This window comes from Cnephaeus nilssonii (genome assembly GCF_951640355.1).
Source record: "Cnephaeus nilssonii genome assembly, chromosome: 12".
In the NCBI taxonomy this organism is placed as follows: Eukaryota; Metazoa; Chordata; class Mammalia; order Chiroptera; family Vespertilionidae; genus Cnephaeus; species Cnephaeus nilssonii.
In genome coordinates this window covers 46466719-46494522 of record NC_137083.1, presented here as the reverse complement: position 1 = coordinate 46494522, position 27804 = coordinate 46466719, and the positions used below count along the sequence as shown (strand labels likewise).

General features: G+C 39.0%; 3 protein-coding genes across 4 annotated transcripts; 2 read left to right on the top strand and 1 right to left on the bottom strand.

Annotated features, from left to right (window-relative positions):
* Positions 1–390: 390 nt before the first annotated feature.
* MRPL32 (mitochondrial ribosomal protein L32) lies at positions 391–10561 on the bottom strand. Its single transcript, XM_079785992.1, has 3 exons — positions 10415–10561; positions 8753–8934; positions 391–926 (listed from the first exon to the last, which is right to left on the bottom strand). The coding sequence occupies exons 1-3, from the start codon at positions 10530–10532 to the stop codon at positions 672–674; spliced, it is 555 nt and encodes a 184-aa protein (XP_079642118.1). The 5' UTR covers positions 10533–10561; the 3' UTR covers positions 391–671.
* Positions 10562–10699: 138 nt separating this feature from the next.
* On the top strand, positions 10700–23100 carry PSMA2 (proteasome 20S subunit alpha 2). The gene is made up of 8 exons (XM_079785991.1): positions 10700–10808; positions 12960–13036; positions 13999–14131; positions 15517–15639; positions 16388–16469; positions 18051–18124; positions 19131–19188; positions 19276–23100. The coding sequence occupies exons 1-8, from the start codon at positions 10768–10770 to the stop codon at positions 19390–19392; spliced, it is 705 nt and encodes a 234-aa protein (XP_079642117.1). The 5' UTR covers positions 10700–10767; the 3' UTR covers positions 19393–23100.
* A 551-nt stretch (positions 23101–23651) lies between these two features.
* Positions 23652–26770, top strand: LOC307108202 (UPF0415 protein C7orf25). 2 transcript variants are annotated; one of them, XM_079785990.1, is made up of 2 exons: positions 23652–23977; positions 24895–26770. In XM_079785990.1, exon 2 carries the CDS (start codon positions 24916–24918, stop codon positions 26191–26193), a length of 1278 nt encoding a protein of 425 aa, XP_079642116.1. In that variant the 5' UTR covers positions 23652–23977; positions 24895–24915; the 3' UTR covers positions 26194–26770. The 2 variants fall into 2 exon arrangements, with proteins under 2 accessions (XP_079642116.1, XP_079642115.1); XM_079785989.1 differs by lacking the exon at positions 23652–23977 and adding an exon at positions 23995–24409.
* The last annotated feature ends 1034 nt before the right edge of the window (positions 26771–27804 follow it).

Below are 27804 nucleotides of genomic sequence, written 5' to 3'. Positions count from 1 at the left end.
ACTTTCTGTGTACTATTGAATTCACTCACATCTCCTTTTAAAAGTCTTTCTCCCAAAACAATAATTACAAATCTCATGAGCTGTTTAATGAATTCTAAATGTTATTTTGATTTCATGTAAAATGTCAAGAACTATTTTTCCCAAGTAAATTAACATAATGCATCCCATACAAATGCCACCAAAGGCAATTTTAGTTTTCAAAAACAAAACAAAAAACCCCAAACAGAACAAACCTTTTCTCATTGCTAGAATTACCATCTTAAAAAAGAATACCCAGAATTAAAATAACAACCTACTTCCAGGTGTTACTTAAACAAAAGTATTTGTGTAAGTATACTTGTGTAAGAAAAAATACTGGCAAACAAAGAAAATCAGAGCCAAACACATAACTCTTGGTATGAATTGTAAATTATTTTATTGTTTTGTCCTAAAAATTTAATGTTTACTTAAAACCTTATAATAGATACAGACTTATAAATCCAGAGACTCTGCACATTTTCAGATTTTATTCCTGATATCATCTTCAAATTACCCACACAAAACTTCTTATGAAGGATGTTTTAAGCTATATTGATGATTTTAAAAGACACAAAACATTAAAAATAAAAAAACTTCCTCTTTTCCAGGAGAAATATTTTACATTAAGTTACCCTTTTTAAACATCTCTGGTGTCAATTCTGGGTGAACCAGGATGGTCGCTTCTTTTCTCGTTCAATGATCCTCTTGCCCTGATCTTGTTCAGATGGTGTCTCTCCGCTGTACAGCACCAGGGTCTCTACGGTAGGAGCCTTAAAAGGGCCCCCTTCTAGTTTCCCCATCTCTTTTCTGATTTCTTTAGTCTCCTTGCACACATTCTCATAGCAATAGCCACAAAGGACATGTTTCTGTTTCAGGTGACCACATTCAGGACAGACGACTATGTTGTGCTATAAGAGAAAAATCAACAACAACAAAAATGTATTTTAATAAGAGGCAAAATAATGAACAAAAAATTTCTGATGGGAGTGATGCTTATATTTAAGTTTTCTGCATGAGAGGTCACCTACCATCTAGTTCAATCTCACTTTAATAGAAAAACTGGGGATAAACAACATTGAGTTAGAGTTAGTAGAAAAACTGGGACTACAACTCAGGTCCACTGACTTTGAATCTACACAGCAGTCATATTATTTAAAACAGTACTCTATTCCGTTCCACATCTTCAAATGCTAAGCATATAATAATAATAATAAAAAAATTAATGTTTCCTTTTAATTTATCTTCAGAAAAACAAAACAACGAACACATTACAAGACGGCTTCCCCTGATTTATCACAGTATAACTCAAATCCTTACGTGAAGTATAGTTGGTAGACGGTGTCATTTTCTTTTTAACATAGGAACATTGATTACTTCTTGTAAAACTTCCCTGTCTTGTTATAAATTGAGGGTATTTTAATGAGTTTTTACACATGTCTATCCAACTTTAATGAGAAAATGACAACCTTTAAAGAAGTCTTTCTGATGTGTTTAAAAGTAGGTTTGAAATATAAAGAAAAATAGGAATGACATCAGCAGGATGGCAGCATGAGGACCTCGAGGGTTCTCCTGTTGAAGTTACAAGTTTGACAGCTATAATGCAACAGAGGATTCTCTGCTCAACACATAAACACAGCTGAGAGATCCATGCACTGAAACATCTGAAGGTGGGTGGATCTCAGGGAAAAGGGGAGGAGGGAAGGAGGAAGGCCAGACATGGGCATCAAAGCAGCAGCCCAGAGCTCATTATGGTCCCTCAGTAGTAGGAAAAGTGTTGGGTTACAGTGCATACTGCAGCCCTAAGGAACAGAGTTAGAATCAACATTCCTCCTGAGTGACAGTAAACACTGCAGCAAAACCCAGTGAAGGGCAGAGATGGAATACAAAAGTGTGGCAGCTGTGCTCTAGTAGTTGCCATTACCAGGCAGAAGACAAAGCCACAGATGCATAGCGGCTTTCCCTCACCCTCCCAAAACTCACAGGGGCAGCTGCAGATAGGTAGCAGGGGAGGTATTGGGTTACAGTGCACTCTCTCCGCAGCCCTGAGGACTGGAGGGGCAGACATCCAACTCTAAGCAGCAGGAGCATACTGCAGCTTAACCTAATGACAGGGCAGAGATATGGCAGCTGAGGTCGGGCAGCCACCGTTATTGGAAGGAGAGCAAGGCCACAAACTCAAGAACAGACCTTTTCCCACCCACCCTACCCCACCCACTGCAGTGGAGCCTAGTGGAGGCACCTGGGACACCTCAGAAAGGACAACACTGCTAGCAGCATGTAGTTGCAGGAGGCAGTGTTGGGATCTCACAGACCCAGAGACCCATCGCCTACCACAATCCCCCACAGGGGTGGTGCCGAGACTAAGGGATGCCCACCTCCCCAGGGAATACGGGTCATCTTCCATAGCAAAGACACCACCACTCCACAGAGATCCCAGAAGCCCGTCACTGGGTTGAGCTGCAGTGTGTGCCTGACACTCAGGGAGAAATACTTCTGCCCTTCTAGTCTTCAGTGCTGCAGAGAGAGTGTGTGCCGTCATTGACACATCCACTGCTACTGCTACAGCATCTGCTGGGGCTGCTGTAAGCTCTGGGAGGGTGAGGGGAGGCAGCTATGCAACTGTGAGTTATGCTTCAGCAACACCTACTGGAAAACAAAAGAAAGATCTCTACTTATCAACCTACTGAACAGTGAAGTCTCTAATATAAAACAACAACAACAAAAAGATTTCAGCCCTGGCGACTATGGCTCAGTTGGTTAGAGCATTGTCCTGTACACCAAAAGGTGGCGAGTTTGATTCACGGTCAGGGCACATACCCAGATTGTGGGTTCGATCCCCAGTCAAGGTGCATGAGGGAGGTGACCTATCGAGGTTTCTCACCAAAGGGCCACAGTTTTGTTTCCTGGCCTTGGTGAAGTGTATACGAGAGACAACCAATCCACGTGTTTCTCTCACACCAATGTTTCTTTCTCTTTCCTCCCTCTTTCCCTCCTTAACCCCTTCTACTCTCTCTTAAAAAAAAAATAAAAATCAACGGAAACAGTATCCTCGGATGAGGATTAACAACAACAAAAAGATACAGAGACAAATGAGAATGACAATACAACATATCAAAATTTGGGGGATATAGCAAAAGTGGTAATAAGAGGAAAGTTTATAGCACTATAGGACGACCTCAAGAAACAAGAAAAATCTCAAATAAACAACCTAATATTTCACCCTAAAGAACTAGAGAAAGAATAACAAAAGAAACCCAAAGTCAGTAGAAGAAAGGAAATAAAGATTAATAAAACTGGCAAACGTCTGGCTTTACACAATAAGGAAAAAAGAGAAAAGACTCAAATAAACCAATCAGAAATGAACGAGATGTTAAACTGTAAACCAGAGAAATACAAAGGACCATACAAGGATACTATGAAACACTATATACTACCAAATTTGATTACCTAGAAGAAATGGACAAGGACTTAGAAATATAGGAACCTTCCTTGCCTGAATCATGATGAATTAAAAAATATAAATATTACTGATCAACAGTAATGAAATTGGAACAGTCATTAAAAACCTCCCCCAAAGTAAAAGTCCAGGACCAGATGGCTTCATTAGTGAACCAAACTGTCACAGAAGATTTAATGGCTATCTTCCTTAAACTCTTCCAAATATTGAAGAGACATTTTATGAGGCCAACATGACCCTGATATCAAAATCAGGCAAGAAAAAAACCAACCAACCAATCAACCTGGCAAGGACAACACAAAAAAAGAAAATTATAGGCCAATATCTTTAATAAATATAGATACAAATATCCCAGACAAAATATAAGTAAAAACACAATACATTAAAAAAGATAACACATCACTATCAAGTAGAGTGCAAATTGATCCATCTGATAAATCACATTAACAAAATAAAGGATAACAATCACATGATCCTGTCAATAGGTGCAGAAAAAGCATTTGACAAGGCACAACATCAATTTATATCAGTGATGGGCAACCTTTTGAGCTTGGTGTGTCAAACTTCGCCAAAAAACTGAGCATAACTCGGGTAGTGTGTCACTTTGAGGAAAAAACTAACTCCAAGACTCTAGTCGCAAATATTTCATCCTCAGGAGCAGCAAATGTTTGTTTCATCCTCGGCATGCGGCCGCGTATCATCAGAAATGGGTAGGCATGTCAGTGCTGACACGCGTATCACAGGTTCGCCATCACTGATTTATATTAAAACTCAAAATAGAAGGAAAGTATCTCAACATAAGGCGATATATAAGAAACTCTCAATTCAACAAATCAACAAATGACAAGTGCTGGCAAGTATGTGGAGAAAAGAGAACCCTAGTGCACTGCTGGTGGGAATGTAGACTGGCGCAGCCACTATGGAAAACAGTATGAAGTTTCCTCAAAAAATTAAAAAATGGAACTGCCATTTGAACTAGTGATACCACTTCTTAGAATATATCCGAAGAATCCCGAAACACCAATTAGAAAGAATACATGCACCCAATATGTTCATAGCAGTGTCCGAGATCCGTTCCTGCAGCGTGATCTAGAAATAGCTCAAGTACCCATCAGTAAATGAGTGGATAAAAAAAAAACATGGTACATTTACACAATGGAATACTATACAGATGTAAAAAAGAAGGATCTCTTACTCTTTGAGACAGCATGGAGGGACTTGGTTAGTATTATGCCAAGCGAAATAAGCCAGTCAGAGAAAGACAAGTATCATATGGTCTCCCTTATATGTGGAATCTAATGAACAAAATAAATTGATGGACAAAACAGACCTAAAGACATGAAAGCATGGAACAGACTGATGCATCTGAGGGAAGGAGGAGGGGGGTGGGTGGAAAGAGATTAACCAAAGAACTTATATTATATGCATAGGAGAGGCCTGGTGCACGGATTTGTGCACTGGTGGGTTCCCTCGGCCTGGCCTGCGGGGATCGGGCTGAAACTGGCTCTCCAACATCTCCTGAGGGGTCCTGGATTGCGAGAGGGCACAGGCCAGGCTGAGGGACTGCGAGAGGGCTCCAGGGAGTGTCCGGCCCATCTTGCCCAGTCCCGACTGGCGGGACCCCAGCAGCAAGCTAACCTACTGGTCGGAGCGTCTGCCCTCTGGTGGTCAGTGTGCATCATAGCGACTGGTCAAACGAACAGTCGGACACTTAGTATATTACGCTTTTATTATATAGGATATGCATAACCCATAGACATAGACAATAGCGCTGTGAAGGCCTGGGGTGGGTCAATGGGGGCAAAAAGGGGGCACCTGTAATCCTATATAATAAAAGCGTAGTATGCAAATTGTCCCCTCGACTGGGAGGTTGTCCAGGAGTTCAACCAGGGGGCAGGGCTGGCTGGGGGAAGGGAGGACCCGGATGGCGGCAGCAGCAGGTGGCCAGGGGAAGGGACGGATGCCCTGGCTGGCAGTGGCAGGGGGAAGGGAGGAAGTACCCGGCTGGCAGCCAGCAGCCACTAGAGACCTTACCAGTGCACGAATTTCGTGCACTGGGCCCCTAGTACTTTCAATAATGAAGACAATATTTTCCTCTAAGATCAGAAACAAGACAAGGATGTTCACTCTCACCACTGATATTCACATAGTACTGTAAGTCCTAGCCAGAGCAATCAGGAAAGAGAAAGAAATAAAAGGCACCCAAATTGGGAATGAAGAAGTAAAATTGTCACTTTTTGCAAATAACATGATTATTTACATTAAAAACTCTTAAAGACTCCACCAAAAACTATTAGGAACAATAAACAAATACAGCAAAGTAGCATGATACAAAATCAATCTACAAAAACTCACTATTTTCCTATATACTGAGAATGAAATCTCAGACAAAAATAAAATACCTAGCAATAAACTTAACAAAAGAAGTGAGGACCTGTACACTGAAAACTAGAGATACTACTGAAAGAAACTGAAGAAGACACAAAGGAATGAAAATATATTATATATTCATGGATTGGAAGAATCAATAGTTAAATTGGCCATAACACCTAAAGCAATATACAGATTTAATGAAATCCCTATCAAAATCCCAATGGCATTATAAAAAGAAATAGAACCAAAAAATCATCAAATTTGTAGGGAATCACGCAAGACCCCAAATAGTCAAAACTATCCTGAGAGAAAAAGAACAAAGCCAGAGGTATCATACTCCATGATTTCAAATTATACTCCAAAACTATAATATCAAAACAGTGGGAAGAAAAACAGATACACAGATAAATGGAATATAATTGAGAGCCCAGAAATAAACCCACATATCTATGAAAAACTAATTTTTTACAAAGGAGCCAAAAACATACAATGGAGAAAAGAAGGCCTCTTCAATATATGGTGCCGGAAAAATTGGAAACTCATATGCAAAAGAATAGACTGCTATTTGATACCATACACAAAAATGAACTCAAAATGGACCAAAGACCTAAAAATAAGACCTGGAACAGTAAAATACATAGAAGAAAGCATAGGTACTAAACTTATGGATCTTGATCTGAGAGAGGATTTTATGAAGTTGCCCCCTAAGCAAAAGACCCCTATATCAAACTAAAAAGCTCCTGGGCAGCAAAAGAAAACCAACAAAACAAAAAGCAACCAACTGAATGAGAGAACACATTTGCAAACAATACTTCTAATAATGGGCTAATATCCAAAATATAAAGTAACTCATACAACTAAACAAAAAATCAATTAGAAAGTGGGCAGAGAACCTAACAGACATTTTCCCCCGAAAAGACATACAAATGGCCAACAGATATATAGAAAAGATGTTCAACTTTAGTGATAAGGATAATGCAAATTAAAGCCACAAAGAGACCTGGCTGGGTAGCTCAGTTGGTTAGAGCAAGGTGCCAATATGCCAAAATTGTGGGTTCGATCCCTGGTCCTGACACATACTAGAATCAACCAATGAATGCGTAGATGGGTGGAACAACAAATTGATGTTTCTTTCTCTCTCTAAAACCAATTATTAAAAACAAGGATGGTGAGAAAAAGAAACCTTCATACACTGCTGGTGGGAATGCAAATGGGTATAAAGACTATGGAAAACAATATGGAGGGTCCTCAAAAAATTAAAAATTGAGCTACCATATGACCCAGCAATATCTCTTTTGGGTACTGACCTGAAAAATTTGAAAACATTTATTTGTAAGATGTATATTTAACCATATGTTTACTACAGCATTATTCACATGGAAACAACCAAAGTGTCCTTTGATAGGTGACTGGATAAAGAAGATGTGGTACATATACACAATGGACTACTACTCAACCGTAAGAAAAGATGAAATACTGCCATCTGAATTTTCAGAATATCATAGTAAGTGAAATAAGTCAGCTGAAAAAAGACAAAAATCATATGATTTCACTTATATGTATGATATAAAAATGAAAGAAACAAACAAAACACTCATAGACACAGACAACAGTTTGGTGATTAGCAGAGAAGAGAGGTAGAGAAAGTAGAGAAAGGTAAAGGAAGCCAAATTCATGGTGATGGAAGGAGACTTGATTCTGGGTGGTGGAAATACAATGCAATAAACAGGTAATGTATCATAGAATTGTACAGTTGAAACTTCATTAGCTAATGTCACTCCAATAAATTTAATACTTAAAAAAAGCACCTAGCATAATACATGTAGCAGAAAACAATTCAATGAATGCACAGGATAAGAGCTATTCTTTTCCCTCAGAATAAACAGTCAGGGAAATCATATAATAGATCCCTAAAATTTTAAATTCTCTCAACCAATTCTATGATTTATTGTTGTTTAATTAATGAAGTATTTTTCAGTTCCAGATTTTAAGACTAGTCTCAACTTTGACTCATTAACACTTCTTGGGTTAAGTTCTAAGGGTTTAGTTTAATAATGAACGTAACAGCTTAATAGTAAGTTCTCTGTTCTCGAGTTTCATCTGTACTGTGTGGCTGCTATGGAATGCCAATAATTCAAACATAGCTATTAAAGCCATAAATTAACAGATAAACACTGTATTTTTTTACTAGGTCAATGAAGACAGTATATCCACGTATCAAATGGAGAGTGGAGATCTGGAACTGTCTGATGATAGGAACACACAAAAAAATTTAAAGAGAAAAATTTGAGCTCAAGAATTAGACTGCCAGGCTCAAAACCTGACCACAGGTAAATTCTTTTTACCTCAGTTTCTTCATCCTAAAAATGATCAAAGCACTGTTTACTTTGGAGGGCTGTTAGACTGATGAGATAATTCACATCTTAATTACATCATAGGCACTTAATAGATGTTAGCTATTTTTATTACCAATCTAAGGATTTTCCTTCACAGTATTTTACTGGACACAATGAAGAATAGAATAAATATGTAAAATCTAGAAAAACCAAGGTCCAATATAACTACTGCTTCTAACTTTAATTTCAGGTCCTGCTCCAGTTAAAATGTTTACCCACAAATAGTTCAAAATTATATAGCTCAGGAGTGGTACAGCTCACAATTAAAAAGTCATTTAGGCTCTTCACAATCCAGTCCTCTGCCCGACTCCAAACTCCCTCCTTGACTGTGTTACTAGTTAGGCGACAGGACAGTAGACACACATACTGAGAATATTGCATTTTATTTAAGCCAGAAGTGGACATACAAGATCTGAGAATAATTTACCCAAAAGTTATATGAATATACAAGGAAGATATGCAGTGATAATCATGAGAAAAAGTACACCTACAAAAATGAACATATTACCTTAACTTTAATAAGCTTGTTAGGGTTTCTTCTCCTACACCGGTTAACTTCAATGCTGCGTCTCTTTTTGGGTGCTGCCATCCAAAAGATACTATCCAAAAGGCTGGAAATCTCCTTACTTCCATTAGTATCATTTGCTGATTCTGTAAATATAGCCGGACCTTGGACCGCTAATGCTGGTTCTACAAAATAAAATATGAAGATTCAGAATCAGTTTTTAGTTTCTAAATGACTATTTTCAGATATAATTCTCCTTAACAATCAAGAGTGATATGAAAACAGAGATATTTATAGATAATTTGGAATATTACATTCAATAGACATTAAACAGAAAACCTTAGCTATTAAATTATACCAAAACTCATACATAAAGCACTTTTAAAGAGCACAAGTATAATTTTTTTCTTAGAGACACCTGCTGAAATGAAATCAGTGAAATTCTAGCAAGAGTTTGTCCATATCCTGTCGGTCGGCAGTACACTTACTTATTTTACAAGTAAATCTAAGCTTGAGAGTCCCAAAGGGCACTTCTGACCTAGTGTAAGAAAACTGCCTACTGGCTTTTTAATTATATTCAAACTGAGTTAGTTCCTTCGTCATATAAGCTGGCAGGCCCTATTTAAGTCACTTAGTTCATAATATTTTATCTCGATTCCTGTCTGTTCGCTAAGAAAAAGCACTAGCTCACCACTCTTTGTATATTAGTTTATGTAACCGTCAACATTTCACTTTTTTTCTAAATTGTTTATAAAATCAAATAGATTCCTTTACCCGCTCTTTGCTATTCCTCAGACTTGCAATATTTCTTTTGATTTTAGGTACTCTTAAGAATATACAGGCTCTGGCTGGGTAGCCCAGTTAGTTATAGAGCATGGTGCCAATAGCCAAGGTTGAGGGTTTGATCCCCTCTCAGCCTTCCTCTCTCTAAAATCAATCAATACATTTTTTTAAAAAAAACTTTACATTTTAAAAATGAAAATGAAAATGTATACAAAGCTGTGCAACACTTAAAAACTGGTGTTCCTTTTTACCTAAAAGTATCTCTAAGCATAGGCCAGAGGTTAACAGCACAGGCTCTGGAAGGCGTGTGTAACGTCGGGGCCTTTCTCAGCCTGTTTCCTCAGCGGAAAGGTGATGTCTGATGGGATTGTCCTGGGGATAACCCCAGGGAGCACAGGCAGGCTTTGGCATACTGTGAGTGGGCTCTCCCTTCAGACTGCCTGTGTATTACCACGTTTGGCAGACCTCAGAAATGGAGCAGAAGGTAAACATAAAATTTTAATATCTAGGACACTTCCAATACAAATTAGTTTCCGGGGGGAAACACGGGGATCGGGATTTAACTGTACGGAACTCAAACACCACAAAGACCAATGGCTTTAAGGTGTGGGAGGAAAGGACAGATCCAAGGATCCCGATCGTGGCGGCCCTTGACGCTGAGCTGATGAGCTTCAGTAACATTTGTAAGAATGTGTCGGAGGGCTTTTTCTTTTGCGGAGAGGAAGCGGAAAAAACAACTGTCTCTTGTTCCCAAGTAAGTGTCCCTGAAAACGTCCCGTCGCGGATCGAAACGTGGGAGAAGGGCAGCGTATGAACTGTATCCACCACGCTGCCTGGGGTTCCCTCATCCACCTCTTCTCCACCGCGACCTCCTTTACGTACCCCACGGAGGCCTGGGAAAGCCTGGCAGGCTCTGCTGAAGTTTCCACTGCAGTCGCTGCCAACAGCTCCGGAGAAGTCCCCGGGCTGTAGGCCACGGCGGAACCACCAGCACCAGCATGGCCGCAAACACCAAAGCCTCCTACTCGGCTGCCGAGTCCCGCCCCTTTTCGGAGCATGCGCACAGACGCAGAGTCGGACCACCCGGCTTCTGGAACTACAACGGCCAGCATGCCTCTGGAGCGGCTCTCACTTTCCTCCAATCAGAGAGAGAAAGGAAGGCGCCTGGAGGGAAATGAAAGGAAGCCGGACGTAGTGCGCAGGTGCGAGAACGTGCTTTGCCTCTCCGGGTAAAGATGGCGGAGCGCGGTTACAGCTTTTCGTTGACTACTTTCAGGTATGGAGATAATCTGCGTAGCTGAGGTTGCAGGATCTTTGCCCACCGGCTTGTTGTCTTTTCCCCCGATTTGGTCTTCGGCTCGGTGCTTTCGGAGGGCCCAGTACGGGAGGGGGGTGGAAGTACGACTTTGCAAAGTCATTTGTCGGGCCCGCCCACGGCCTGGGGAGCAGCGGTCCCGGGAGGCCGCGGGAGCGCAGGTCGGGAGTCCCGGGCGACCCTGAGATGGTGGGAAGGTACAGGCCTCAGCCAGGGATTTGCTTTCGCTTTGGATACTAGAGAAGAAGGCAGCTTTGGCCGAGCTCTGTCTGGGTGTCCCATTCAGAACCTAGGATTTTCTTCCTGACCCAGGTAGGCCTGACTCCGGAGCTTCTGGAGCTCGGAATGTTGGTCAGATCTCAGAAAGCCTCAATTTAACATTTGATCTGAGCTTTAGCCTCCTTTTCGTACTTGTGTCTTTCAAAATCTCCCACTTTCGGTTTCTTCGATGCCCTTATTTGAAGCTGAGGAACTAAAAATGAAAGCGCTAAGCTTTCTGTCATCACCTAGGTATTCTTGTGTATCACATACAGTTGGGAATATTAACAGTAAATGAGTTAACAAATTGGTGTCTGTAATTGCATTCTGAAAAATGTTTTTCCCTTACTGGGAAGTTTTACAAAAAGAGGTTAAAGAAGGAACATAACTATTTTTTTCTTTATTTTATTTTTAAATTTATCTTTATGTTTAAAGTATTACGTATGTCCCCCCTTCCCCCCCCCTTTGGTCACCTCCACCCCGCCTCCGTGCCTCCATCCCCCCCACCTCCATCCCCCAAGCCTACCTCACTATAGTCTATGTCCATGGGTTATGCATATATGCAAACAAGTTCTTTGATTGATCTCTTTCCGCTCCCCCCTTCCCTCTGCGACTCCTGGGTCTAGAAGGAACATAATTTAAGATTTGGTAATCAGAGTCAGGAAAGGCCAATGCTTGAGGGTGATTTTTGAGATTGGAAGATGAAAAGGAGCCAGCTGTTTGAAGATTTAGGGGTTAGAGAGCGTTGCAGACAGGGAACGGCATGTATGACAGTCCTACAGTTGGAAAAGAGCTTGATCTCTTAAAGGAATTGATATAAGGCAAATAGTGAGGAAGGAGTTAGCGTGGGTCAAGTCCAATCTTGTAGGGATAGAGTAAGGAGTTTTTATTTTAAGTGAACCAAGAAGTTACTGTAGAATTTAAGTGGGGAGTGACATGGTACAAAGGTAATTCCGCCTGGGGGGATGGACATAAGGATGAAAGGAAAATAGTTAGAAGGGCGATTTCACTTATCCCAGATAGAGATGTTGGTGCTTTGGAATGGGGTAGAGGCATGATTGAATACAGAGATTGGTCAGTGAGCACAGATTAGTGAGGTTTCATACAGAAAGATGCAATGATAAGTATGGTAAACGTGTATATTATATAGGAAGTACTTAGTTGTGACTGATATCTAGGTCTTAAGTGGCCATTCTACTTTCTAAAATATATATAGCTCCACCCACATGAGGTATATGCTGTTGTTTGGTATTTAACAGACACATTCACGTTCTTAATAACATTACTGTTTTGGTGTTTACTTATTAATTTTGTGCCGGGAACAAAAGGCATCACTTCATTTCATCTTCACAACCTTTGAAATAGGTAACTACTACAGCACTGTTTATCTCCATTTTCCAGATTAGAAAACTGAGGTACAGAGAGATTTAATAACTTGCCCAAATCACAAGGTTGAGGTGAGTGGTGAAAGGCTACAGTAATGATACTTCTTTAAGTAGCAGACAAGAAGAAAATAACCTAAGGAAACAGATTAGCACTTCACTATGAATATGTTCAAATCGCCTAGTAAACTTCAGCTTTCGTACAACTTTATGATAAACTAGAGGCCCGATGGATGAAATTTGTGCAAGGGGCTCGGCCCTTGCAGCCCTGGCTCTCACAGCTCCTCTTCGACCGGAAGGTTGTCTGGATGGTCGTTCTGCTGTTCTGTCTAATTAGCATATTAGCTCTTTATTATATAGGATTTCAAAGTCTAGCAATTTATTGATTTTTGATTAATGGATTTGGAGATGTTTCTATAGTAAAGATTTGAGAATGTGTGAATTTAATAAATAATCCTTGTTTCTTTTTAAGCCCATCTGGTAAACTTGTTCAGATTGAATATGCTTTGGCTGCTGTAGCTGGAGGAGCCCCTTCAGTGGGAATTAAAGGTAATTAAATACTTCATTCCTTTCAGATGCCTGCTAATAGTTATCCCAATGTTCTTATGGAATTAATTAGTAATTAATTTATGAATGAAAAGCTGTGGCAGCATAATTTTTACAGTTCTAATGTACAGTATCTGAAGTTTCAAGAATATAGTAAGCCTAACAAGGTGATTAAATTTTTTTCAAAATAAATATAGCACCTTTATCTAAATAGTTGTGATAATCTATAAATAGTCTTTCCCATTCAAATAACTGAGTATTATTTTATTTTTCCATTAATTATATATCACTATTCTCTGGTAGTTTTTATCCTTCCTGTAATTTAGAAAAGATTATTATCTAAAGATACCCTATAAAAAAAGTCTTTGTCATTGATTTTTAAATTTCAGATTATAAGAAGAGTAGGACAAGTAGGCAAAATTCCATTATTTTAAAACATGTGGACTCTAAGATGTCCTGGAATACTTTTAAGAAAGTTGTGTAATACTGTTAGCTGTAGGGATTTTTTCGTGTATGTAGATGACCACTGAGGGAAAAATTGATTTACTGTTGCTCCTTAGGTGATTTTAACACATTGCAGACGGATCATAAGAATTCTTGCTTCATATTACACAGTGTTTTTCAAAGTATCATACTTTAAAAAGATATTAGCTTATAAGAACATGTAATAAATAGCTTCAAAATGCAATGGTATTTAATTTTAAAGCGTGCCTTTAACATTTATGTAAAACGTTTTTTGTGCTCATTCAATAGAAACTTATCTGGCCACTGGGTAAAGCTAGCAATAAAACTACTGGTACACAATGTGTTTTAATATAGAAATCCAGAAGAAAAAGTTTTGAAAGTAAAAGAAAATTGGTAAAATGTAGCTATTATTTGAAAGCTCTTGAAGAAGTCTTTAAATGATTAAACATTTAGGTGTAATGTTTTTTTTTTTGTGTGTGTGGGTTTTTTTTTTTTTAAAGCTTCAAATGGTGTGGTATTAGCAACAGAGAAGAAACAGAAATCCATTCTGTATGATGAGCGAAGTGTACACAAAGTGGAGCCAATTACCAAACATATAGGCTTGGTATATAGTGGCATGGGCCCAGATTACAGGTATGCTATACTATTTATTAATTTTCTCACCATCTCATGACTTGCTCATAATCTATATTTGAGGAGAAAAAACAATCAAGGAATGTTTATCCTTTAATCTTCCAACTTCCTTTTTTGTTTTGTTTTGTATAGCAATAGCAGCATAAAGGATTACTTTAAGGAGGATACTCAATGGAAGCAAGTTGGTTGTAAAAGAGGAGATAGATACAGAACTTACTCCTCTTACCTGTTTAGTAGTTTCTCTTTTCTGATCACAGTCCCTTTTCTACCATCCAAGGGCTGGACTTCAAGGGCTTTGCTGTTTTCGAATGCATTTTAAAAAGCAAAGCAATACAAGTTATGATAGGTATAATAAACTATATTTTAAAAAGTCTTCAGGCAGCAGAAGAAAGTATCACCATCCAGAATTGACCTTATTTTATTTATTTGCTTTTAGTAAAGGGACAAAATTCTCAAAGGCCACTGAAATTTTCTGAATATGACAGCCATTCAGGATCTAGATGATCATCTGTTCACTCCTTTGTATTTCACAGGAGGGAAGAGAGTAATCCTGTTACATCAGGGACCAACAAGTTGAAAGAGATTGACAGCCCTCTGTCATTTAACAATAAAAGGAATATGACTTCATTCTTGATTTTGTGTGGAACAAAATAGGTAGCGCCAGAATTTCCCTTTAATAAGTTTAAAAGCAACAGTGTCTCAGGAATGTGATCATGCTTCACTATAGTGGATCCTGTTAGTGGTTTATAGAAGGGATGCCTCAGTGTGCTACTGACAGAATAAACTGAGTTTTTATTGTACAGGGTGATAATGTGCATGATTCATTCAGATCAGTAGTACATAAGCAGGTAAAGGTACATCCTATTTGTTTTACTATATACTTGATTATTGTACAGTATATTCTTAAGATAAATTTTACATTTTTAAAGTTACAAGTAATTTGCTGTCCTTTAATCTTTGAAAGAGACTTTTTGAAGTGTAGTCTATGAGAAAGTTTGAGGCAGAGAGAAAAAAATGCTTGAAATTTTGGTCATGTGTGCAGGTGTATATGTGTGTGCTGGATTGAGGTATAAAGCAACAGGGTGCTGTCCTTGGAACCATGGAGGGAGATAGAGCTCTCACTGTACTAGTATACACTAAATCTGTTGTTATTAAGCTGACTGGTACTGCTAGTCTCTTTTTGCCTTGTCCTTATTTATTTCCCGTGGCTCATCTCTGTGATGCTGTGATGTTTTCTTGTAAATTAACTGGAATCATGTAGTAGCAAGACTGGCTTTGAGCAGATAGTTATTAAACTTGTGCTGTAGTTATATGTTGTTAGAAAGAGAATGAGTGTTTAGAATGGCTTCATTTTAATTAAACTTTATTTCTTCCTTGTTTGCTAGAGTGCTTGTGCACAGAGCTCGAAAACTAGCTCAGCAATATTATCTTGTTTACCAAGAACCCATTCCCACAGCTCAGCTGGTACAGAGAGTAGCTTCTGTGATGCAAGAATATACCCAATCAGGGTAAGTTGACTTTATTACTTGAAATGTGTCATATTAGAAAAAGAAATCATTTTAGAAGAGTAGATACATTAAAAAAAGAGGACTTACTATTCCTGTATTTGTTTAATGAGTAGAGAAAATCACCATGATGAATAATTTCTCAAGTGGAACTAGAATATTTTCTTATGGAAAAAATCTGAGTGTTTTTTTTGCTGTTTGTATAATAGAGGAAAGCAGCAGAAAGTAGCTTCTAAATAAATTTCTTTTGCCAGATATTTCTTATACTTTTTACTAGTATAGGCAAACAACCCTACTGCTTCCAAGTTTATCATCCCAATCAGAAATGATCATAAGCACACCATGAAAGCAATAACTCTTTGACACATCCATATTCATTTTAATTCCTTTGAGTTTGTGAACGTGGATGAGGTAGTGTACCCCTAGCTAGTGGCTGATGTGCGAAGGAAGCCAGTGAAAAAACTGCATTGCTGAAAGTTGTCATTTTGTTAGGACACTTAATGTTACTCCACCCTTATTCAACCCAATATTTGTTTCACTCCATTTAATGAAATGATTTAACTGCTATTCCTTGGTACCACAAAGAGAATTACCTTGTTTTGATTTGATTTGTTCAGAAAGAGGTATTAAGTATTTTTTTAAGGAACTTATGAGTCTAATTTGGTTTACCTGATAATTTACTTCACTTGAGAATTAATAAATTCTTACTTAGGTTGACTTTAACAAGTAATTTTCATTTTCCTTTCTTCAGTGGTGTTCGTCCATTTGGAGTTTCTTTACTAATTTGTGGTTGGAATGAGGGGCGACCATACTTATTTCAGTCAGATCCATCAGTAAGTATCAGATGTATTTGAGGGATTTGTTAAAGTGCTCCTTTAAAAGCTAATAAAAGCAATAACAGAAAATTTGAAATTAACAATATTTTGTCTTTTTCATTTGGACTTTAGAAAGTATGAAATAGTTCATATTTATTTGCACATTTGAAGTGTTGGTAATTCAGTCTTTCGATAAAGAAGCTACCTTAGTTTTGCCCTCTGTTCTCTTGTTCATTCACGTCACATAATTGAATGATTTGTTGAAATATTAATCAGATCTTTTTAAGTCTCTGGAATTCTCTTACTTTGAGAAATATTGTGAAATATATGGGTCTAGCGCAGTGGTCGGCAAACTCGTTAGTCAACAGAGCCAAATATCAACAGTACAACTATTGAAATTTCTTTTGAGAGCCGAAAACCGACTTCTGTGCATGAGCCACGAAGTTTCAATCGCACTGTATGTGCGCTCCCGCACGTGGTATTTTGTGGAAGAGCCACACTCAAGAGGCCAAAGAGCCGCATGTGGCTCGCAAGCTGCAGTTTGCTGACCACTGGTCTAGAGGACAGTGTTGTACTCTGCCATCTGTTTAATCTGGAGGCTGACTTGAGTGTGACTAATCCTGTGGAAACATTGATGTAACTGTCTTTTGTTTTGCAAAATGTGTGACTTGTCTACTCTAAAGCAGAGGATTGGTCTCTGAGTTAAAAGTATTCATTAAGGATGTTGCTACTCTGCATCTGTCTCATTTGCTGTGAGAACTGGAAGAAAAAGTCATTAGGAACTGATCTTTCATATTTAATGTATCATTAGACACAGGTTCGCTTAATTCAAATCTTATGATCTAACTTTATAATCTAAAAAGGCAAAGAAAAGTATTTTATTTAAATCAGAAAAATTAAGTATTTTGAGAACTTTATAATTCCATCTCTTTGAGTTTCTGAAGCTAGATAACAAGCCCTGTTACTTTCCTTTCCAGTGGGTAGCAGAAGCCACCATCACAACAATCTAGATGCTATCTTTTGCCCTTTTTCATCCTTGTATCTAAAAGGCAGTTGTTTCTTTTAAAATATGTGTGGTATTTGAGTGTGTGTGTGTGTGCACGCGTGTGCATGTATATTTTTTTCAACAGATGAAGTCATGCCATATTGCTGCTGCTTTAATTAATTTAGTCACCAATGATGATGAATTGAGCACCACTTTTCAGATACATATGATAGTTTTATAGAGCCCTTCAATCCTAGTAAGCTAAAATATCACTCTTAATTGTTTGCTTTATGTTACCCGCAGTTTCCTTTAACTGGCTTTTTTTACATAAATTGTGGACAATAAATTGCACACTTTTTAAAGGGTGCAACTTGATGAGTTTTGATATAGGTAAATACCTGAGTAAACCATCACCACAATCAAGATAATGAACTTCCCCATAACTTCCAAAAGTCTTTTTCTTGCCTTTTATATCCCTGTTAACTTTTTTGAAAGAATACCCTACTTTGTGACTTGAAGTTAGAGACAAATTATAGAGAAAAAAAAAAAAAAAGGCAAGTCAATATAATTAGATTATTTAAAATAATGGGTTTTCTTCTTCCTTTCCTTATTAGGGAGCTTACTTTGCCTGGAAAGCCACAGCGATGGGAAAGAACTATGTGAATGGAAAAACTTTTCTTGAGAAAAGGTAGGCTTACCATAACTGGATTTGTTAGCAATCTTACTTTATGGTTTTCACCTCTCTTTAAATAATTCATATCCTGAGTCCAAAATCTGTTGTAGTATTCTGTATTCGAGCCTACTTACAGATAAAACTAAAAACTCTCCACTCTGGCTCCCTGTTCTTCAATATATTAATTGGTAATATTTTTAATTTCTTAAGAACTTCTCTTTCTATCAAAATATAAGGACAATTGGATCTGGAGAAAACTTTTTAAGTGATTTAAATGGTAACATTTTACATTATGACAATTACAGAAATAAATTGTGAAGCCAAATACCTAGTATTGATGGTAGAGTAAGTATATGATATACATGCTTGATAAAAAGTGGAGCACTATGTAAAAATCTGCTGTTGCTGCCCTAATAATAACAATGAATTGCTTTCACTTATTTCCAGCTGTATTCTAGACTCGCATTATTGTAGTCCACCAAAAAATGTCCTACATTTTAATGTGAAAAATTTGTAATTGACTTTAACTAACAGATGAACCTTGCTAAGATTAGACCTAATATTAATTGGTAAACTTAAATAATTTAGGATCTTAAATCACTTCCCTTTTCTTTTACTCATTTTATTAATGAGTCTTCAAAACATTTCACATGGAGTTACAACTTAAAAGAACAAGAAATTTTAGCAAAAGTCTGTATTTTCTGTTTTATTTTTAAGAATTATTATAATATTGCCACCACATTCTGATTATATTGAACTACTTATAATTAAAGAAGTTTCCTAAAATAAACTCATATTGGGATTATATTCATGATATTGGGAATGCACCTTAAATTATTGTCAGTTTCTTATTTGTGGACAGCTATCTCAATGAGGTGACTAAAAGGATTAATTTATAACTTAGTATTTTTAAGAGTGTTTAAAATTTTTTAAAAGTCTTAGGCTGTTGCTATCATTGTGTTTAAATAATTATTATAATATAAATAGTGCAATAATTTTTTTTTCTCGAAAAACTCTTTAGATATAATGAAGATCTAGAACTTGAAGATGCCATTCATACAGCCATATTAACCCTAAAGGTTAGTTCAAAATCTTAACAGTTGGGTTTATGATGATTTTATAATTAACTGTTTGGAAAATTGACCTTTTTTCCTGCCTCACAATAGGAAAGCTTTGAAGGGCAGATGACAGAAGATAACATAGAAGTTGGAATCTGCAATGAAGCTGGATTTAGGAGGCTTACTCCAACTGAAGTTAAGGATTACTTGGCTGCCATAGCATAATGAAGTGACTGAAAATCTGGAATTGCAGATAATCTCTATACTTAAACATGTTTAAAGTATGTTTTGTTTTGCAGACTTTTTGCATACTTATTTCTACATGATTTAATGGATCAGTGTTTTTAAAATGATACTTATAACTCATAATAAACTGTTAAATCCAACTTTCAGATTTTTATGAGTTAGTAAAATTTTAAAATAGTTATTTTCTGCTTTTTATCTCGGTTGATTTCTGGAAACTATGTTGCAAAACAGAATGGTGAAGTCATTCTTTATTCTTCATGCAATTTTGGTTAAGTCAAATCTTATCCTCTTTCTTTACTACCAGATATTGTCTATGCTTCAGTAAAGCAAAATGCCGATTTTGGTAAACACTGTTTTTAGAGCTGAGAATATCTACAGACGTTCATGTATTCCTGAGACAAGGTAGGAAGTGTAGATGCTTCTTAGGCACCACTAGGTGTGGGTCAGTGGAACCCTGGGTGGTTCTGTGAAATAGCACTGGAGCTTAGAAGAGTGCTAAGCCAAATAGTCTCCTATGGGATATAAACTATGTAAGTGAAAAATTATGTGCTGGTTCTTGTTGGTTTCTCCATCACAAGTAGATAAAGTGTATTGTAAAAGACCTCCTTAGAGTCTAGAACATACTTTTTAAATTTAAGGATGAACATGAGTGCTGGAAATAAAATACTAATACTTAAGCGTCAAAATTATGGTTTAAGACGCCCTCATTCATGTAATCTCAGAGTATTCAGAATCTTGACTGCAAATTAGGGTCCATACAATCAAGCAGGTGATTCAGAGTATCTGAACTCTGTTTTTATTATATGTGAGGATGTGAAGGCATAGTATAGTTTTCTTTTGTCGTTTTTTTTTTTTTTTTAATGTTTTTATTGATTTTAGAGAGAGGGAGAGGGGGAGAGAGATAAACAGTGATGAGAGAGAATCATTGATCCCCTGACTCCTGTACAGCCCCTATGGGGACTGAGCCCACAACAGGGGCATGGAACTGAATTGTGCCTGATTCATGGGTTGATACTGAACCACTGAACCACACCATCTGGGCTGCTTGGTCTTTTTAAAAAATATTTTTTATTGACTTTTTTTTTTTTAAGAGAGGAAAAGAGAGGGACAGAGAGAAACATTGATGAGAGAGTAACATCAATCGGCTGCCTTCTGCACACGCCCCACTGGGGATTGAGCCTGCAGCCCAGGTATGTGCCCTGACTGGGAATGGAACCAGTGACCTTTTGATTCATTGGTGGGCACTCAACCACTGAGCCACACCAGCTGGACTTCTTTGTCTTTTTAAAGAGATCTTAGGATAAGAGAAATCACATCATTAGTCTGGCTTATAGAACATAGGGAGGGTTTATGAGTGTCATTATTTTTACCAACAGATACTAGCATTTCCATGATTAAATGTAGCTAAAAAGGTTTTGATTAAAATTTAGCCAACTTTAGGGAAAGAGTCTTCGAGAATTTTTGTCAGGATTCCCAGTTACAACACCCCTATCTCATTCTAAGTGGCCGAAGCATTATTATGGTACATGCCAACTTCTTATTTCAAGACTAGAGGCTCGATGCACAAAATTCATGCAAGAGAAGGCCTTCCTTCCCCAGGCTGCTGGCACCAGCTTCCCTTGGGTACCCGGGGCCTGGGCTTCCCTCGCAGCCCCGACTTTGTCCGGAAGGACATCAAGTCTAATGAGCATATTACACTTTTATTATTATAGATGTTTGTCTTGAAGGCCTCATCTAATCTTTCCTTATGGGTTCTTGATATATTGTGAATCCAACACACTAGAAAGAGAAGGTAGTGATAAAAAGGAATGGTTTTTAGTCAGGTCTCCCCTCTCCCACTTACTGCCTAAGTGACAGCACAAGTTAATTATCTCAGAGGGTTTTCTGAAAGTATATTTTAATAATGCAAGTGAAAGGCCTGGCAAGGATAATGATTTGGCTAAGTACTGCCTTGGAATTTGCTCTCTGATATCAAATTAAAAAAACAGAGGGATGCTAAAATTCTACAAATCAAAGAAGGGAAAGTAAAGGCATTTATATTTAGGACAAAAAGAAACCACATGCAGTTTCTTATTGGATGTTTACAGAATAAAGAGAGGAAAAATTAGCTGAAATGGATTGGTGTCAAGAGTCTAATCTCTGCCTACAGCCACATTAAATATGAAGCCCAGTTCAATTGAAACTGCCTGGAACACTTCGCCCTTGTTCTGTTTGTTCTTTTCATTTGCCTTAAAATAAATCCTTTTTTATGTCTAGATTCTTTGGTTTAGCAATCCATTCCATGCATCTCTAAATGTCCCAAATTCTAGTCATTTCCAGCCTGTAGATTCTAGCTGTTGTTGTTGACTATTACAGATATCCCCAATTTTAACCCCCTTTACCCCTTCCACCCAGTCCTGGCCTTCACTACAATATTGTCTATGTCCATGGGCTATGCATATATGCATATGTTCTTTGGTTAATCTCTTCTTGTCCCCAGCATCCACCTCCCCTGTGATCTGTCAGTCTGTTCCACATATCCATGTCTCTGGACCTATTTGTTCATTAGTTTATTATGTTCATTAGATTACACATGTATGAGATCATGTGATACTTGTCTTTCTCTGGCTGGCTTATTTCGCTTAGCATAATCTCTAGGTCCATCCATGTGGTCTCAAAGGTAACATCCTTTTTTTTTTTTTTACAGCAGCATAGTATTCCATGATGTGAATGTACCATGGCTTTTTGTAAATGTACCACAGGTTTTTTATCCACTAATGAACTGATGGGCACTTGGGCTATTTTCAGATCTTGGCTGTTGTAAATAGCACTGTTATGAACATAGGGGTGCATATATTCTTTCTGATTGGTGTTCTGGGATACTTAGGATATATTCCCAGAAGTGGGATCTCTGGGTTAAATGGCAGCTCCATTTTAATTTTAAGAGGAAACTTCATACTGTTTTCCACAATGGCTGCACCAGTCTGCATTCCCACCAGCAGTGCACTAGGGTTCCCTTTTCTCTACATTCTCCCCAGCATTTGTTTGTTGATTTATTGATGGAAACCATTCTGGTAGGTGTGAGGTGATACCTCAGTGTAGTTTTAATTTGCGTCTCTGGTGATTAATGATGTTTTCATGCGTCTATTGTCCATCTGGGTGCCCTTTTTGGAGAAGTGTCAAACCCAGAGAACTAAAGTAACCTAAGAATGGTTTGAAATTATAAACTTTAACCAAAAGCAGTTTATGGCAGGTAATCATGTACTAAGCTAGAATCTTCCCTGACAAAAGTCCATTTTTACCTTAACTCAGCCTATCTATTGTCTTCTGCATCTATGATAACATTCCTTTGGATTGTCAGGGTAACTCCCCTTTCTCCAGGCCCCTCAGGGCATAGCCATGCCCCTGCACTGGGGCAGAGACCGTTATTATCATGTTAATCGTTGGCTGTCAACTATCCCATACCCATCTCTGTAAAAGATAATATGTGTCTATCATTTTACGTTTCATCCAATCCCAGAGGTTCCCCTCCCCATTTGCTTTCTCCTGCCTCCCTAATCAATCACCAATGAATTTCATGTAACCCACTTGTGTCTTCTGTTTTCATTGTAATGCATAAAATAAGGTGCAAAACTGCCATTCTCTGGAGCATTATCTCAATGCATTGAGATCTTTCCCAGCAATTGTGGATGGTTTGGCTCAAATAAACGCACAAAAATTCTTCACAGGTTTGAATGTTTCTTACATTTGACAGAAGGTATACAAAAGATTTTTAACTTGGAAGTCCACTTTTAAAGTTATTCTTCCTTTAATAAAGCCCTAACCTTTCTGGGTGACTTCGGGCACTCTTGTAGATACTTATTTCTAGACTTATATAAAATTTTCCAGTCTCCTGGAAGTTACTTGATCTTTTGTTCTCTTGAGGAGGGCACTCATCTCTATACTCCACTTTCTGTGGAGAGCCCAGGATGGTGCAATGGAAAGTGCTTTGGCTTGGAGTCAGAAATCGCAGCGCCAGCACTTACCAGATATGTAACCTCTGCCAAATTTTTTCCTAAGACAACCATTGCCTGGCACCTGTTAGGGGTTTGAATTTGATAGCAATGGGGTACTTGGCTAGGGTGAGGGAACTGTGCTCAACCGGGAGTTTCTTCACTAAAATGCACCCACTCCCACCCAGGCAAGGTCCAACCAGTGACCAGATGCTAGGGCCCGCGGTCAGCCTGCCTGGGACCCTGGGGATGAAGCCTTGGCGAGTGGTCTGATCCCTGGGAACCGCCACTGCTCCTTTCCTGGCTTCCGGTGGCCGTGCCTTTACCTCTGCGTCTCTCCGAAGCCCGGTGCCATCACCAAACATGGCCGCGTCAACCTCAGCCCCGCTCGGGAGGCCGCGCTGCCTCCTGGGAATCCCTGTGCTGCGTCACCCGGCGCAGGGCTGCGCGACGCGGGAGGCGCCGGAGGCGGCGGGGCTGTCGGGCGGAGCACTGGCGGCCCGAGTCGCGTGGGGGCTGCCGCGCGAAGTTCCTCGGGGGGTCCCAGCCGGGCGCGCGCGCATGCCCGCTGCTCGGGGTTCCAGGCGCTGCGGGTGAGGAGCCGGGAGGGGAGGGAGGAGGAGGCCGGACTCCCCTTCGAGGCCCGGAGAGGGCTGAACTCGGCGGCCGGCGTGGGGGGTGGCCAGCGCGGCCTCCGCCCGCCCGCCCGCGCTCCACGCCCGGCCCTGGCCGCAGCGCCGTTCGAACCCAACCCTGCCCGGCAGGCCTCAGCCGCGGCGGAGGGGGACCGGAACCCGCACCGACCGCCGCGCCTGTACCCTGTCGCGGGCTGTCCCCTGTCCCCATGGAGTTTGGTTGATGTTTGAGTGGGAGAGGAAGCCAAGTTACTGTGCTCCTTCGGTGTTTTAAAAGGTGCTGGTTGGCGTCAAATGCAGGAATGAGGCAGTCTTGATTCCTTGGCGCGTGTACTATGTGCCCCTGGGTAATCACTGATTAAAGAAGGCCCACTCACGAAGGAGGAAAAGGTTAGAGAGCCTTAGTGTGGTCCTTTTAGGGGAGAGAGTCTTGCTTTGGGCAATTTGCTAATATCTGTGTGGATATTTTTACTTTAATCAGTTTACCTTGACTTTGGAGCTTTTATTACAATTTATCTACAACCAGAGTAAGGCTGCTGATAGGGAATTTCTTACATAGCAGAATGCCGAACTCCTGCATTTAATCCTGACCTGGGACATGCTGCGGACCCCATAACTTCAAGCTGAAGAAATGAAAGTCTGAAATTTCTAAGAATCCAGCACACCTAAGGAAGAGTTTGGAAGTATAGCTATTATTCCTTCCTTAGCTGTCAGAGAAGGGAGTCACTCCAAAATAAGACATGCAGAAGCTCAGGTCCCTAGACTCAGCCTCCATAAACTTGGTTGCTAGATTGAAGTTTTATAATCCTCAGTGAAAATTAATCACCATAATTTGTGAAGACTTTCAATTTGCCTTGTTTCTTTTCTTTTCATAGGAAAGGGATAATGCTATCAGCATGTCTGCACACTCCATGCTTTGTGAACGCATTGCCATAGCCAAGGAACTGATCAAGAGAGCAGAATCACTTTCTAGATCAAGAAAAGGTGGTGTTGAAGGTGGTGCCAAGCTGTGCAGCAAATTGAAGGCTGAATTAAAATTTTTACAGAAAGTAGAAGCTGGGAAAGTAGCTATTAAGGAATCCCATTTACAGAGCACTAATTTAACACACCTGAGAGCCATAGTGGAATCAGCAGAAAATCTGGAAGAAGTTGTTAGTGTTCTTCATGTTTTTGGCTACACAGATACGTTGGGAGAAAAGCAGACCCTTGTGGTGGATGTTGTTGCAAATGGTGGTCATACTTGGGTGAAAGCCATTGGCCGAAAGGCTGAAGCTTTGCATAATATTTGGCTGGGCCGGGGCCAGTATGGTGACAAAAGCATAATTGAGCAAGCCGAAGACTTCCTTCAGGCCAGCCACCAGCAGCCAGTGCAGTATAGCAACCCTCACATCATCTTTGCATTTTACAACAGTGTCTCCAGCCCCATGGCAGAGAAGCTGAAAGAAATGGGCATATCTGTGAGAGGAGACATAGTGGCCGTTAACTCTCTGTCAGATCACCTTGAAGAGCTCCCACTGAGTGAGAGTGAATCAGATGAAGAGGGCCCTGAACGTTTCCAGGTGACCAGAGTAGACCGGGAAAATATACTAGCAAGTGTTGCGTTTCCAACAGAGATTAAGGTTGATGTGTGCAAAAGAGTAAATCTGGACATTACTACTTTGATCACATATGTATCTGCCCTCAGCTATGGAGGTTGCCACTTTATCTTTAAAGAAAAAGTACTAACAGAACAAGCAGAGCAAGAGAGGAAAGAGCAGGTTCTACCGCAGCTGGAGGCATTTATGAAGGACAAGGAACTGTTTGCTTGTGAATCTGCTGTCAAGGATTTTCAGTCTATTCTAGATGCTTTAGGAGGACCTGGGGAGAGAGAGAGGGCCACTGCGCTAATTAAGCGAATTAATGTGGTGCCAGACCAGCCTTCTGAACGTGCCTTGCGACTAGTGGCCAGTTCAAAAATCAATAGTCGTTCATTAACGATTTTTGGGACAGGAGACACCCTAAAAGCCATCACAATGACTGCCAATAGTGGTTTTGTCAGAGCTGCCAACAACCAGGGTGTTAAATTTAGTGTGTTTATCCATCAGCCCAGAGCACTTACTGAGAGCAAAGAACCTCTAGCCACTCCCTTACCAAAAGATTACAGAACTGACACTGAATATTGTGATATCCTTTAAATATTGTCACAGAAATTATTTATACCAACAGCTGGGTCTTCCCATCTTAATTGGAAAAACAAAAGGTCTTTAGTAAAAAGAATAACAGAATTCAAACCAGTAGAGTTGATTTGTTTCTCATCTATAAAGTATATAACTTCCTAAAGTAGAGAAAGCACAAGAGACAACCTTATTTATAGTGATTAAGAACAGAAGAACATCTATGTAAGGCTTTTAGCTGGATCACAGTGCTTTTATTTGTTTGATTCAGAAGGGCTACACACCTCCCTACTGGTAGTCACATTTCATGGAATATGGCTACACTTCATCTTGAATTAAACATCCGGAGGAAACTGAAGCTTGTTTTTTATTATATTGATTTATCAATTTATAGTAGTTTCAGGCTGGGAGATACTAGTGTATAGTTAATTTCAGGTTCTAAAGTTATAGCCATTAAAGAAAAGAAACACTGATTGCTATGTGTCAGATGCAGTCTGTGGGTATGTTTACAAAGAATATATTAATATGGAATAAAGTAAATCTTGTCTTTGTTTTTCCTGTTTTTCTTTTTTAAAATAAATACTGATCTCTCAAGTCCCATGGATCTATTGATGTATCTTTTTGAAAAGAAAGATAGACAACAATCACACTAAACCCAGGACATTTAAGGTAAAGTATTAATTTGAACAAATTGAAAAAAGAATTATATAAAACATTTAAAAAGAATTCAGATTTTAGCCCTAGCTGGTTTGGCTCAGTGAATAGAGCAGTGGCCCATGGACTGAAGGGTCTTGGGTTTGATTCTGGTCAAGGGCACGTACTTTGGTTGCAGGCTCAATCCTCATGTGGGAGGCAACTAATTGATGTATCTCTCTCACATTGATATTTCTCTCTGTCTCTCCCCCTCCCTTCCACTCTCTAAAAATCGATGGACATATCCTTGGGTGAGGATTAACTAAAAAAAAAAAAAAATTTAGATTTTACTTTTAAGTACAAACTGTCCCCATGTTGCAAATATTTGAATTACGAATTCTACTTTTCCTGTTTGTTTTAAAAGTGGCAAGTGATAACTGCATTATCTCATTCTTGTGAAATAGTTTCAGGGAAACTCCATGCCTGTTGAGTGACATGTAATTAAAAAGACATTTTTATGTCCATATTGTGCTAGGTGCTTTATTTTGTAACAAAGCAAACAAACCAGCAAAGTTGATAAGTATTCACATTTTTAAAATGGGAAAATTGAGCCTTAAGCTAAGTATAGGAGCCAGTATTAATGATTTTGTATCCTCACAGCCTGACTTCTTTCTGCTGTACCAATTCCTATTTTGTGAGGAGGGAAATTCAATTTCCAGCTATAATGTTTGTTGGGGATTATTGTGGTCCATGAACATTCTGAAATGAAATGCAAAATTAAGTGTATGAGGTGTTTCTCTTAGGAGAGATTCTATTACTCAGAACATATTTCCTAGGGGAAATGGCTGTGATTGGAGTTCCAATTTAGGGTAGAGAGGTATATTTAACTCACGTTGCAACTAAAATTATCTAGTGTTGGAAATTGGACTTGGGCTTTTTGGAGAACCTATTAAAGTACTATTAAGTACTTACTATAAGTACTGAGCATTATAATAGTTT